This window comes from Lepidothrix coronata, unplaced genomic scaffold, assembly GCF_001604755.1.
Source record: "Lepidothrix coronata isolate B3197 unplaced genomic scaffold, Lepidothrix_coronata-1.0 Scaffold179, whole genome shotgun sequence".
In the NCBI taxonomy this organism is placed as follows: Eukaryota; Metazoa; Chordata; class Aves; order Passeriformes; family Pipridae; genus Lepidothrix; species Lepidothrix coronata.
Window position 1 is genome coordinate 1,782,208 of NW_016690359.1, and position 14,857 is coordinate 1,797,064.

Genomic DNA, 14,857 nt, shown 5'->3' on the forward strand with positions numbered 1-14,857 from the left:
TTCTCTTCTCTTCTCTTCTCTTCTCTTCTCTTCTCTTCTCTTCTCTTCTCTTCTCTTCTCTTCTCTTCTTTCTCTTCTCTTCTCTTCTCTTCTCTTCTCTTCTCTCTTTTCCTTTATCTTTTCTTTTTTCTTTTATAGTTTTTCTTTATTTTCTTTAATCTTTTTCTTTTCCCTTATATTTTTATTCTATTTTTTCCTTTTCTCCTTCTTCTTTTTCTCCATCTTGTTCTTCTTTTTCTTCTTCTTTTCTTCTTTTTCTTCTCGTTTTCCTCCTTCCCCTTCTCCTTCCTCTTCCCCTTCTCTTTCTTCTTCTTCTTCCCCTTCCTTTCTCTACAAGGTGTTTAGGTTCGACATTTTTGTTCCTCTGTGTGTGCTGCTCATCTTTATAAACTTTGCTCTTCCCCAAAATAGCTGCTCATTTCTGCTTCAGTAGCTGCGAGTGCAGCAACGTGAACAGTTGCACAACCTGGGCATGCAAACCGAGCCCCTCAGCCCTGCCCCACAGAGCTCTGCCCCAGGGTGGCTCAGAACATCCTGGCACATGCACGAGGTGCCAAAATTTAGGCCTCAATCCAGATGGGTTTTAAGCAAAATGAGGGACACAGAGCACAGGTTTTGTGCTCTGGAGCACCTCAAGAGCATCGGGGCCAGGGAGAGGGAAGGGGGTCCTGGAGCATCCACCACCCCCGTGGGAATTGCAGCTGGGTGGAGCAGGCAGGTGCTACAGAGGTGCTGGGCTGAAAGCACCAGAGTGACCTGGCTGTGGTGGCACATCTGGAGCACCTCTGCTCTGGAGACAGGCTGAGAGAGGTGGGTGGTTCATCCTGGAGAAGAGAAGGCTCCAGGGAGACCTTAGAGCACCTTCCAGTGCCTAAAGGGGGCTTATAAAAAGGAGGGAGAGAGACTTTTTATAGAGGCAGATGTAACAGGAGAAGGAACAACAGTTTTAAACTGAAAGAAGGTATGTTTGGGTTAGATACTAGATATTATGGAGAAATTGTTCCCTGTGAGGGTGGTGAGGCCCTGGCACAGGTTGCCCAGAGAAGCTGTGGTTGCCACATCCCTGGAAGTGTCCAAGGCCAGGTTGGCTGGGGCTTGGAACAACCTGGGCTAGTGGAAGGTGTCCCTGCCCATGGCAGGGGGATTGAAACGAGATGATCTTTAAAGTCCCTTCCAACCCAAACCAGTCTGTGATTCTCTAATTCATTCTATGATCTGCAAGGAATAATGTGCAGGAGGGATGGCAAGACAGTGGTAGAGCCCAGAGCATCTGGAGGGAGAATTAAATCCTAGAAATGGGCTCCAATGACAGAAACAGAAACGCTTTTATACCTTTTTCAATCAAGAAAGCCTCATTGTTTTGAGTCAAATTCCAGAGCCACGCTGGGAAATGTTGCTCCAGCAGTTTTCATTTGCTGTCGTGTGAAACTCAGGCCAAACACTGACAGGTTATTTATGACCCTTCTTATTCCACACAAACCCTTTTTTCTTGTTGACACACTGTGTTTTGTGAATGGGGGAGTCTGGAGTGCTTTAAAAACACATCCACAGGGAACTCTTTGGTGGATTGGTGTTAATGCCTGAGCAGAGGCTGTGGTGAGCAGGAAAGCTGGGTTGGTGCAGAGGTTCGACTGGGGGGACAGTGGGGGTGCCAGACCCCCATGTTTGGGGGGGTGAAATGCCCCACCATATACCCAGAAAGATATCACCCCCCCAGCCAGGAACAGACTGGATCCAATGGTGTTAATCCTTCTTTCAGATAACTTGGTTGTGGTTGCACTGTACGACTTTCCTGCCTCGAGTGACCGTGACCTGGAGCTGGTCAAAGGGGAGAAACTGCAAGTCCTCTCCAAGTAAGTGACCTTCTGCCAGAAGGAAGCTCAAAGATGAGCATGGTGAGACTGGGAGAGGGGAACTTTGGGGTCAGACACCAATTTGCAGCTCATCAGAGCTGAGCTTTGCTCCAGAGTGTGAACGTTCAAGGTGGTGTGTCTCTGCAAGGTGACACTTCCATGGGTCACAGACACTCTGGCATTGCATAGTGCCCCTGTCTGGATAGTACTGGGACCTTCCATGCTGGAGGTGCAGAAGCAGCATAAATAACAACAAAAAAAATAGCTCCTGTCCTGTTTCATATTTTGTGCTGATGGTGCTTTTTGCAAAGGATGTGGGTTGGGTGTAGTCAGAGGAAAGGACAGAATCTAGCCAGACAGATGTGTGGTTTCATTTCAATTTCTTCTCAAACTCATACAGAAGGGGCCCACCCCATAACAGGGCAGAGGTGGGCTTGGGTCCCCCAGACCTTGTAGGGCTGCTCCATCCCTGGTGGCCTCCAGAGGTGACATTTCTCACCCAGACACCGTGGGCTGGCATCCAAGGCCAGGGAGATGGAGAGCCCATGATGTGGGACAGCCTTTGGTCACTGTGGCTGAGCCAGCAGTGGGAGAACAAAGCGAAGTGTCTGGCAGGTGAAGGAAGGAGCAAAAAGGGCCCCAGTGCCTCTGTGCAAGAAGAAAAATAAACCCATAGTGACCCAGACTTCCCTCCTCTCAGTTGAGGCCCATAGCAAAGGTTTGGGCCTGTGGTCATTCTGTAGGAAGAGTCTGTCACCTCTAGAAGTCCCTGAGAGACCAGCAGCCTTCAGCCTCGTGGTGATCCTAGAGAATCTAGAGGAAACTGTAGAGTGGATTAAGGAGCCCTAGTCTATTTGCAGTGCCCTAAACCCTACAATCCATGTCCTCACAGCCTCAAGCCTTGTCCTTAAGCTTCCCCCAGGCACTCACACTCTTTCCTCTGCTCACTTTGCAGTGATGGGGACTGGTGGCTGGCAAAGTCCCTCAGCAGTGGCAGGAAAGGCTACATCCCCAGCAACTTCGTTGCACAAGTGGACAGTTTGGAAGAGGAAAAGTAAGTGTGAAAGCTTATGAACCCTGATGCAGTGCCCTGTCTCTCAACAAGGTATGGAAAGGGCTTCACTTGCTGGCAGGAAGATGTCATGGCTGGGTGGCAAGAGGTCTTTCTTCATCCCAAACAACGCTGCCCAAAAGTCCAGGAGAAGTTTTAAGCACTGTATGGGTATGAAGAAAGGATGAGGAGAAGGGGTGATGTTGTTATAGGGAAAGTGGGCAAAGACTCCTGTCCCATTAATTACACCCATGGTGGAAAACAAGGATCTGGGGGAGAGAACATAAAGGATATGTTTGCACTGGTAAATCAGCAGTGCCAGGGATCATGTTCTGGTCCCACTGGGCCAATCCACCCATACACAGTGTTAAACCTCCTCAGCCTTCAAGAGGGTATCCATATGTAAACTGAGAATCTCTCTGGATAGGGTACATTGATCCAGGTCTTGGACGTGTCAGGGACAACAGCAACAACTGAGTGTCAGTGCCCAGACCCACAGCCTGGTGCTGTTGGTTTCATTAGCTCAGATGCAGCCTCCCTGCAAGGGAGATGGAAAGGAAGACTTGAGTCAAAAAAGTTTATAATGTCTCTAATATATGCAGCAGAAGAGTTTTTCTTCTGTGACTTATCCAATTTTATGGCATTCAGCTATAAGTGACCAGTCCTACCTGCAGTCTCCTCTTGGAGGGACCCAACCATCATTGGATTCAGCAAATATTTAGCAACACACAGAAATGTGGTTGAGACATAAAAGTTCTTTGTATCTAAACTTGCACTTCTCCTGTATAGGGGATCCTGCACATCCCATCTACTTCCTGCTCTTTCTGAATTGCCAGGCTGTGAAACAAGCCCAGGGTGACCAAAATCTGGTGTTAATCTACCAAAACCAGTCCATTGCTGCCACTTTCCAGCAGATAACAGACTATTTGCTGATAAAAATAACCCTCAGTTTCACAATGTAATGGCAAAAAAAAAACCCCAAACCAAACCAAACCAAATAAACCCAAATAAACAAACTCCACCCCAAACCCAACCAAATATACAAAAAAAACCCACCAAAACCAAAAGAACTAACTGGAAATAATTCCTTTTTTTATCTTCCCCCTCCCCCCCCCCAGCTTTTCCTTTTCAATGATGATTTTACCTTTTGTCTCTCCCAGGTGGTATTTTAGAACTCTGAGCAGAAAAGATGCTGAAAGGCTGCTCCTGTCCTCTGGTAACAAAGTTGGCTCTTTCCTTGTCCGAGAGAGCGAAACCAGCCAAGGTGAGACCCACAGAGCAAAGGTAACTCCTGTTGTTGCCAGGGCTTGGAAAACCTTCCACACCTGAGCTGCAAAGTCCAGCTGTGCCAGAGTTTCTTGGATCTGTCAAGGATTTGCTCAGGATGTTATTTATGTGTGTAGTCTTGGCTGTGGGAAGAGTGGCTTTTGCCACCACAGTTCATGGCAGAGATGCAGGAATACAAATAAGCAAGAAAGATTTTCCAAAACAGTGTGTAGGGGTTTTCTTTTCCTTCTCTTCCCAGGGAAATATTACATTTTTTTTGGCAAAAGGAGGTACTTCTGTGCACTCCTGAAAAAGTGTTTCTCCTGTTTGCAACAGCAACTCGCAGAATTTTGGAAAAAATCTTTTGGTGGAACATTTTCCCAGGGAAAACATGTTTTTCCTGATAATTTATAGCAGGGGAAATATATACAAACCAGAACTTTTGGAAGGAGATTGACTAGAGCAGGGAAGGTGGATTCATCCACTTTCCTTCCATATGAACATGTCTGACTTTTGAAGACACGATCCAATGAGGATGGAAAGGGCAGAGCATTGTAGTCACCTCTCTTGGGCAGTGGATACACTTACTAGCCATAATACTTAATCATGTAATTGCAATTTCCATATTCTGTGCTGTTAATTTGTAGAGCCTGGGAGTTAGTTTGGGTTGTCCCATGGGAATTTCACGTTATTTCTTTCCTACTTTTTTTCCTCCTTGCTTCCTCTGGGCCAGCCTGTGTGTTTACAGCTTGGAGGAAACAAAGCTCATGGTGATCTCATGGTTCTGCTCTGAACCAGATCCAGTAGTTCAGGAAAGTATTTCAGTCTAGCTGTGATTTGGTTTCTTTGCTGTGAAATGGATACGTGAGCCTGTTCTTGACATGTAGAAAAAGGTGGGGTTTTGTCTTCCCTTACTATTTAAAAAAATAAAACTGTTTAGGCTGGAAAAACCTCTAAGACCATCGAGTCCAACCATGACTCAATCAGTAGAGTTGGAGCACCTACCCAAAGTAATGTGTGTCCTTCTTTTCTTTGACTCGCTTCCGAACACTTCTACAAGACCAAACAGTAAGAGTGGGAACAATCATCCATCTTGCAACTGGTTCTTGCCTACTGTACCTTCTCCTTCCTCCTTTTGTCTCTGTTTTTCCCTATTCATATGGGACTTCTCCAAGGCAGGATCTGTTCCCTCCACCACGGATACATCATTACCAGCGAATTAAATAGTGCCAGAGTCTGGATGTGACAGCTGCAATCTCATCTTCCTGTATCTGTCTCCCTAAGCCATCAGGCAGTGTCAGCAATGTGGCATCCTACTTGGAATGTCCCCCTCTGCCCCGTGCCTGGGCCCACCTCCACACATCCCTGATGAGCTGATGCCAAGCAGGAGGGCTGCTTTCCATGAGGATTTGTGGTTTTCAGAATTTTTAAGGAAGACTCAGGTCAGGAAACATTGAAGAGACTTGTTTTTAAGCGTTTCATTTGCAAGTCACTTGTTCTGCTGTATCTTGGTTTCCCTGCTCCCTTTGTGGTGCCTTTGCAAAGGTCAGGCTTGGATTAGTCACCATGTGCTGGTCTCCTGTTTGTCCCCTTCCCACTCTCCCTTTGTTTGCTGGAGTGTTTGGAGAGCTGGCATTTCACCCAGGAAGGGTAGGGAGCAACACGTGTCCTTCACAAGCCCAACAAACACTTGTGTGTTGTATCCGAAGGTTTGGGAAGAAGTGAGATGCTCTGTTCACACATGATCCTGGTCTTTGTGGCATCTCTAGACACCACACATGGATGGGATCATTCCTTTCCCTACCCTTCCTCAGGACAATTGGCCCAGATCTCTGCTTGCCATGAGCTGCACACACAGGATGGAATAATCCCCTGCAATTCTCCGGGGTGTGGGTGGGTCTGGGTCACACAGGGCTCAGACAGAGGGGGTGCAGTCCTGAGATTCAAGGAGAAATAACCAGATCCTTAAAGCCCTGTGTCTGCTGTCTAGAAGATGTGTGATATTCTGCATTAGCAGATGTGGTGGGTTCCACTCCATGGAAGCCCCATATTAGTCCCAAATGCCCTGAAATGTGACTCTCACTTGTGCCCTTTCTGATATTTAATGTAAAATATGGCTATTAGTCCTTCAAACACCTCATCCTCTGAATCATCCTGTGCTCTCAGCTTCTACCTGAGCACCCTGAGCTTTAGGCTGCCTGAATGGCCACGATGACACCATTTGATCCTTCTTAACCACATCTTCCTCCTCTCTAAAGAGAAGTGAAAAAAGAAAGCCCTGCATCTCCAAATGTGCCATGAAGCCGAGTTTCCTAATGTACAATATCCTGTGACCCACCAAGAGATGTCCAGAGCAATGCCATGGAATTAACTCGGCCCTTTAAGCCTCACAGGTTCCTTCTGTTTTCCTTCCCCATGACTTGTAATTTCATTCACTTTTCACATCACCAGCAAAATCTGACCTTCAGCGCTGAGCACTGGGTTGAGCTGCTCAAACTGGAAGGTGATTGTCTCATACTGGGCTGTCTCAGCCACATTGGATGGATTTTGCATCCTGCCTAGGATCAGCACCTATTCCCAGCCCATCCTAAGCAGACTTTCATTTTGCTCGTGGTTTCAGACACAGAAACTCTGCAAACCCGGGGGCTTCACTTTCCATCAACATTTTGCAGAGTCCCTGCAAGGCACATTCAGCATCCTGGGAAGAGGGGAAGATGGAGACAGTGTGGGAAACACACCACTCATCACAGAATCACAGAATATGCTGAGTTGGAAGGGATCCACAGGATCATTGAGTCCAACACTTAGCTCTGCACAGGACCATCCCCAAGAGTCACACCCTAAGCCTGAGAGTATCATTCAAACACTTCTTCAACTCTGGCAGCCTTGGTGCCATGACCATTGCCCTGGGGAGCCTGTTCAGTGCCCAACTGCCCTCTGGGAGAAGAACCTTTTCCTGAGATCCAACCTAACCCTGCCCTGAAACAACTCCAGTCCATTCCCTGAGTCCTGTCACGGGTCCCCACAGACCAGAGATCAGTGCCTGCCTCTCCTCTTCTCCTCCTGAGGAAGTTGTAACTGCAGTGAGGTCTCCCCTCAGTCTCCTCCAGCTGAACATACCAAGTGACTTCCAAAATCTGGGAATTGTGAAATCATCGGTGGGGCACCAGCCTTGCCGAAGCTGCTGCAAATAAACCAATGTCCCCTTGAAGTAATAACCATTCCAAAGCCTGCAGGAGCACATTCCCACAGCTGTGGCGAGTCACGAGCTCCTGGCTCCCAGCAGGAATGTTGGGTCTGTGCTCCCGGCAGGAGGGACCTCGCTGAGCTCAGCCACTGCATCCAGCTGAACTCCTGGATTCCCATGGCGAAGGAGTTGAGGCTGATGAGAGCCATAGGAGGAGGAGATGCCACGTGTTGTGGGACTCAGTCTGAGGCAGCATCAGAATGCAGATACAACAGCCTGAGCTCCCACTGTAGCCTTGACTTGGCTGTCAAATCCTGAGCATCTTAGAGCCATCTCCAGGTGCTCCAGAAGGAGGTGGGGTTTTGCACCTTGTCTGGCAAACCCATGCAGATCATAGAATCACAGAATCATGGAATGGGTTGGGTTGGAAGGGATCTTTAAAAATCATCTAGTCCAACCCTCCTGCAGCAAGCAGGGTCATCTTCCACTAGACCAGCTTGCTCCAAGCCCTGTCCAACGTGGCCTGGAACACTTTTAGGGATGGGGCAGCTACAGATTCTTTGGGCAGCCTTTTCCAGGGTCTCACCACCCTTGATGTACCAGAGCATCTGAAGTGGTACCAAACACTCATGTTTGGGTGAATCAGCCCCATGTGTGATGTGAAGTTGAAACTCACCCTTTACATTTTTTGCTGCTCCTTTCCATACAACGCTGTGGACAGAAAGGACCTGAGCACCCTTACAGGATGGTTTGGGGATCCCAGACTTGGAACAGGAGGGTCTAACACCCAGAGCTTCCCAGGGCAAGGTACACTTGTGCTCATGGGGCTCTGAGCAACCTGGTCTAGAGGAAGGTGTCCCTGCCCATGGCAGGGGTTGGAACTAGATGAGCTCTAAGGTCCCTTCCAACCCAAACCATTCCGTGATTCTGGGAAGAGCAAATTAAATCTTTCCAGCCTTAGTGCTTCGCTTTGCTCAGCAGCTCCCAAGGGAACAGTAACCAGTCAAGGAGAGTGACAGGGAAGCTCTGCCACACTCACTCCAGCAAACTGAATTGTGACTTGGGGTGAAATACAGCATTGACTCTAATGACAGGGCAAGGATTAACACTGGTAGCAGGAAGCTGAGAGATCGACCCTGTCAGTGTTTGAAAGATGCAGGAGAGTTTAAAGGGTCGATGAGGTCTGGAAAGGAGGTCCTGCAGAACAGAAAGTATTTTGGGTGTAGCCACAGTAGTAAAAAGATCAGGTCTCCTCTGCTGACTCCTGGCCCCCAGGCACCCACTGGTAGATATGTTAGTAATTAATTCCTGGACTTCCTTCTGCAGGATTGTCTGTCCTCAGTGCAGCTGTGCTCACACCACGTTTGGCTCCTTCCCTGAGCAGTCCTTGTGCTGTAAAAATCCCACACAAACCCTAAGCCATGTCCCAGGCATGCAAAGCACCCTCCTGGACTTGTGCCATATTAGCCCAGCTCTGAAGAGCTGCAGCCTGGCCTGCACAGTATTCCAAAGTCTTTGAAATTAAAGCAACATCATCATCCTCAACAGCAGAAATAACAGTTAATAATAGTAATAATAGTTGTAGAAATAATAATAACAACAATTATAATAATCATAATAGTAGTAGTAGTAGTAATGATATATAAGTGTTGTCATTGTTTTATTCTTCATAGAATCATAGAATCATTTAGGTTGGGAAGGACCTCAAAAATCATCAAATCCAACCTTTGTCCTTAATGTTTATTATCTATTATGTTTATTATTTATTATTTTGGAACTTAGAGTCACATGGATACCACAGAGAAGCCAAAGGAGATCTGGGCCCAAGTACTAAGGAATGTGAATGTGGCTCTCAAACTTCAGCAGGACTTGTGCTGCCCTGCACTGCAGACACAATTCCCAGCAACACCTCCCTGCACCCACCAGGGACCAAAAATCACTCCTTGGGAAAATATCCTGAGCTGTGCAGTGAAGTTTGGTGACTAAGACATGTCCTGAAAAAATGAGCCATTCCTTTGCCCTTCCCTGGAGGTTTTATTGCCCCATTGAAGACGTTTCAGGGCTGTTGCTCAGTTGTTCAGCTGCAGGACTGATAGAACCTAAAGGGCTTCTCAGTCTGTCTTCTGCCTGATGAAGAAGAGTCTTCTGCTCTTCTGAATCTTTCCACATGCTGAAGAAAATATTCAGAATTACCTTCCAATTTGTGCTTCTCTTGCTCTGCATTTAAACCAGCAGGTTTTTCCTGGAGCTTTATGTCACCAGATCTTTTAGTCAGGTCTCTGCAGGAAGGGAGTCCCCTCAAAATGATTCCTGGCAATTGGAAAAATTTTTGGCTGTCCCAAACTCTGCTCGTAAACCTTTATAATCACTGCAACAGAGCAAATGTCCACAGAGCAGGTTTTCTTTTGCTGCTTTTTATAAATGCAGACGGTTTCCAGGCGCAGTGCAGGGAACTGCTGGTGCTGGGATGGGGAAACAGCAGCCAGTGAGGGTTTTATGTTAGTAAACTTTCCCCTCCCATGCAGGATTAGAGTTTCAGAGTCACTGTGGACAGCCCTGCTTCTGCTTAGGATCCTGCATGACAGATCCTTACTTTTAAATACATATAGCCTTGCCTTTGCAGACATTAAAACAGGCAGTCTGTCAACCCAGGGTGACGTATTAGACTTGTAACAACTTGCAGCAACTTACTCCGGAAATCTGATCCAGACTCAGGGAAAAACCCACTGCTCAGGCTGTATCGAATCACGGTGGCACGGGCTGGAAGTGCTGCTCAGTAGCAGCATCTAGTGACGCTTTTGTGCACTAAAAACCAACCCCATGGCTTAGATTCTTAGAGAGGGTTGGAGGGATGGATTGTTGAGCAGCTCCCTTGAGGTTAAAAGGCACATGATTCCAGATGGGAATCTCTGGATGTGGTTTAGCCACAGTCACAAGTTCTTGGCTGAACAAGATAATTCCCCCGAACCCCCTTTCTGTACCTCCCAGCTGACCTTGGCACACAGTTTATAAGGGATAACAGGGACACAGGGACCTTGGATAAGGCTGGGAAGGGACACATATTTCTCAGCCTTATTTCTCCCACCAAAATTCTGGTTGTGCTGGTGGGGTGGTTCAGCCCCTTGTCAGTCCTGTGTTTCTACAGACCCGTGAGACTGCAGTTACCTGTTTCATCCAGATGAAAATGGCTTTATATGGCTTTAAACTGAAAGAGAGCAGGGTGAGATGGGATACTGGGAAAGAATTTTTGCCTGTGAGGGTGGTGAGGCCCTGGCACAGGTTGCCCAGAGAAGCTGTGGCTGCCCCATCCCTGGAATTGTCCAAGACCAGGTTGGATGAGGCTTGGAGCAACCTGGGCTAGTGGAAGGTGTTCCTGCCCGTGGCAGGGGCTTGGAATGAGATGGTCTTTAAGGTCCCTTCCAGCCCAACGCATTCTGTGATTTCATGATTCTGTGAGGTGCTGGGGTTGACAGAGCTCAGATGGGAGATACAGAACTGTGGAAAGACCATTATGAGCTAGGGAGCATCTTATTGCTCTGTCTGGAGATGTGTTATTGATTCCAGCAATGCTTCCATGGGGTTGCTGGCCATGGTATAGGCAGGTCTTACTAAACAAAGCCTTGACAGAACCAGACAAGCTCTGATGAACCTTTATCTTCTCCACTTGCCTTGGAGAGAGGGAAGTCTTTGCAGCCCTGACAAGGCATCAGCAAGGGCTGGGAGGGGTGTCTGCAGCTGAGGAAAGAGGAGGGAGCTGGTCCCTGATGAAGGTGCTGATTGTCCTCATAATTCCTTCTGCTCATTCTCCAGGTGCCTATTCCCTGTCTGTGAGGGACAGCAACTCAGCCCAGGGGGACATCATCAAACACTACCGGATCCGCTCCTTGGATAATGGGGGGGGATATTACATCTCCCCCAGGATGACATTCTCCAGCCTGCCAGAGCTCATCCAGCATTACTGCCGTAAGTTGGCTGCCTTCCCTGATGGATTTGTGTCCCAGAAGAAACTGGGGACAGAGGGAGGAGGGGAGGTTTGCGAGACATCACTTCTGCTCCACCCACTGTCATGGACCAGGTGTGCTCCTACAAGCAGAGCTTGGACACCCATGTCCTGGTTTTCATGTCCTGGTTTTCATTTCGAGAAACTGCAAGGGTGAGCTCTGCCCATAGCCCTAAAATCAGGGAGTGTCTCCCATAAGGAAAGGAAAGACATGAATGCTGTTGGGATATGCAGGAGGGATGCTTGGGAAGCAGGGTTTGGCCTAACTGGGCAGGACAATTTGCTCCTCTGTGGCTCCCTTTGAGCTTTTTCCTTTCATTGGATCTGTTTTGGGTGCTTTGATCCCTGTGGCTGAAACATTTCATGGAATCATCGAATTATTAAGGTTGGAAAAACCCTCTAAGATCACGTCCAACCATTAGTCTAACCCACGTCCCCAGGTGTCACAACTACACAGCTTTTAAATCTCTCAGGGACAGTGATTCCACTGGATCCTCCACTGCCTCCTGTGGCTGTGGAGATTTTCCTATGGGCTCATTATTCCTGGTATGTGTAAATGGAGGAGGAGGAGTTTAGCTCTGCCATCCCATTGAACTGTCCTGTGCTTCATCCTCACACAGAGAGAGGGGATGGCCTGTGCCAGCGCCTCACAGCTCCCTGCATATCCCTGGTTCCCCAGAGACCCTGGGCACAGGACGAGTGGGAGATCCCACGGGAGTCTCTGAAGCTTGTGAAGAAGCTCGGCAGTGGGCAGTTTGGAGAAGTGTGGATGGGTGAGTATAATTCCTCCAATTTCAGGGAAGAAATATATAAAGAGAGGAGATGAAAAGCTCTCTTTCCCTAAAGCTATTCTGAGAGTGGGACTCCTTAAGTATGGACACTTATTTATGGGGACACACACAGTAGGAGATGCCATATTCCTGGGAAGGACTGGACAGCTTGTGTTTGCACAGATCAGTGGCTGAGCAAGGGTTTCACAAGCTGGAGACGTGATGGGTGTTGAAGTGACTGCATACTCATCTCCTGAGAAATGCTCTTATTCTTCCTATGAATCCTGGGCATGACTGTACGTTACATTACACACAACAGGGTAGCTGGGTGACATTTTCCCACTTTTTCTGCTTATCTGTTCCACTTTTTAACCCAGATCTGAATCCCTGATGCCTTCCTGCCCACTGCTAATCAGTGGGAGAGGAAGTGGAGTGAGCTCAGCTTCCTTTGCTGTCCTCTCTGTGGTTACTGGTTGCCTCGGCAATTGAGATTGTGGACAGGACCAGGCTGAGTTCACGTCCTGACTGCAGAGTCCTGGCTTTTTTCATGGCATTTGGATCATTTGAGAACCCAGCTGGTGGGAGGCCCCAGGGGTTTCACCCAGAAAGTCTTGCAGGGCTGGGAGGATGGTGTGAGGATGGGCTCAGTCCATGGGCAGGGATGATCCCTGATGCAGCTGCATGGATTGACAGTTGTGTCTCCCTTCTCCTCTCACAGCTGCTGGCACTGGGATTTACCAAGTGTTTCTTTATGAGAGATCCAAGCTGTTGCTGTGGTTTTCTGCTCCTTGATCCATGAGCTTTTCTCCTTATTGCCTAGCCTGATAGAGCCCACAGAGAACCCAAAATTCCTCAAAGCATCATTCTCTTTCTGCAGGCTATTACAAGAGCAACATCAAGGTGGCTGTGAAGACCATGAAGGAGGGCAGCATGGATCCTGATGCCTTCTTGGCAGAGGCAAACTTGATGAAGAAGCTGCAGCACAACAAGCTGGTCCGGTTATATGCAGTGGTCACCAAGCAGCCCATCTACATCGTGACAGAGTACATGGCCAATGGTAAAAACCCTCACTGAGGTCTGTGGAGGAGGGTTTTGTACCAAACCCGTAAGCAGAAGGACTAAGAAACCCAAAAGTTTGTTTCTACTACACGAAGGGACTTTTTGGGTGATGAAAAAAAGCTGCTTCACGTCATGGTGGTGCTCTATTTGAAAAGCATTTGAAGTTCTCATCTCCACTGTTCCTACTGCAAGTTTGTGTCAGATTTTTACTCCCCTGGTGGTGAAATTGTCTTTTCTTTTTCCCCTCTTGTCTATAAGGATTTGAGTGATGAATGCCCAGCAGTTTGCAACAGGTCTGTGCAAAATAGAGGAGAAATGGAGCTGAGTTTGGGGACTTTTCTAATGGGCAGATGCTCCAGCAGGCACCCATTCTGGTTCCTCAGACTTTCTCTAGGATGCAGGCAGATGTGTTGCCTATATTCTGAGAAGGACCAGGGAAAACAAATGTATAGATTTATTAATTAGATTTATTATTCACGATTCATTAGATGTATAGAAGAGTTTCAGCAGCATTTCCTCTTTTGCAGGGTGTTTGCTGGATTACTTGAAGACGGAAGAAGGAAGCCAGCTGAGTCTCCCCAAACTCATCGACATAGCTGCTCAGGTTAGTGAGCAGCCACTGGGAAACGGGCTCAAGGTTTGTTATGGCCTCAGTGAAATTCTTCCGAGTCTGAAGTCTGTCAGAGTGTGGATTTCATGGAGGAAAACAGCTCCTCCTGGTGTGTCCTCTTAGGATTTCTCTCCAGCCCTCTCGTATCGATGTGCGTGTGAGCTCAGCAAAGCTCAGCTGTCCTCAGGACAGCCCCGGGGAGCTTTGTGCAGTGCCAGAGATCTAGAGTTTGGGGGATTCTAGGGGAGTTGGGTTTGTTTTGGTCTGTTTTTATTTGTTTTGCTTTCCTGGCTTGCTGAGCAGGGAACTAGTTTGTTTTTCTTTTAACAAAAAGGAGAAAAAGCGCAACAAACAGATTTTTATTGTAGACACACACTGGCTTTCAGCAGTTTTTCCCTTCTGAGGATGAAGCATAAAAGATGTTCTGACCCTCAAATCTGGGGATATTGTTCCTTACAAGAACAAACCTTTACCTTCGTAGGGTAAAACATCCCCAGGCTGTAAATCTTAATAGTTGCAGCAGCACAGTAACATTTTAGTCCAGAAGTGACTCTAAACACAAATAGGTCAAAGTTAGGGAAACCATATGAAGGATGAGAATGGTAAAATCACTCCACTTTGATCCTAGCCAGAAGCTGACAGAGTTTAGCTCACCCAGAGCAAAGTTAGGCTAATTAGGAAGTATTGGGAAAAAAACATGAAGCATCAGGGTGAGTACAACTGAATAAAGGACTGGGATTTACCCATAAAATCATGAAACTCTGTGGGTCAGAGTGAGCCTGAGGAAACAATGTGTAAAGGCTGGTTGATTGCTTCCAGCCATTATACAGAGTTATTTTTTTTAATTAATTAAAAACTGGAGGATCTTAATATTTGAGCAAATGTTTTATGACAGCAAAAATTTAAATACTCTTAAGCAGTGCCACTTTCTATCATTTTTGCTTTGCACCATTCAAAGTGGTGGAGAGGAACAGGTTTCTGTTCCTTCCTTCTTCACTACTGATAAATCTTCCATATCTGCAGCTTTATCATTGTTGATTGGGGGAGGTTATGGGGCCAAC

General features: G+C 47.3%; 1 protein-coding gene across 1 annotated transcript in view; it reads left to right on the plus strand.

Annotated features, from left to right (window-relative positions):
- BLK (BLK proto-oncogene, Src family tyrosine kinase) overlaps positions 1–14,857 on the plus strand; it is a 28,800-nt gene that overhangs the window by 8,120 nt on the left and 5,823 nt on the right. Inside the window, exons 3-9 of the mRNA XM_017830447.1 lie at positions 1,760–1,853; positions 2,809–2,907; positions 4,065–4,168; positions 11,168–11,320; positions 11,978–12,130; positions 13,005–13,184; positions 13,714–13,790. Of these exons, the coding sequence (XP_017685936.1) occupies positions 1,760–1,853; positions 2,809–2,907; positions 4,065–4,168; positions 11,168–11,320; positions 11,978–12,130; positions 13,005–13,184; positions 13,714–13,790 (860 nt within the window). The remainder of the gene's footprint in view (positions 1–1,759; positions 1,854–2,808; positions 2,908–4,064; positions 4,169–11,167; positions 11,321–11,977; positions 12,131–13,004; positions 13,185–13,713; positions 13,791–14,857) is intronic.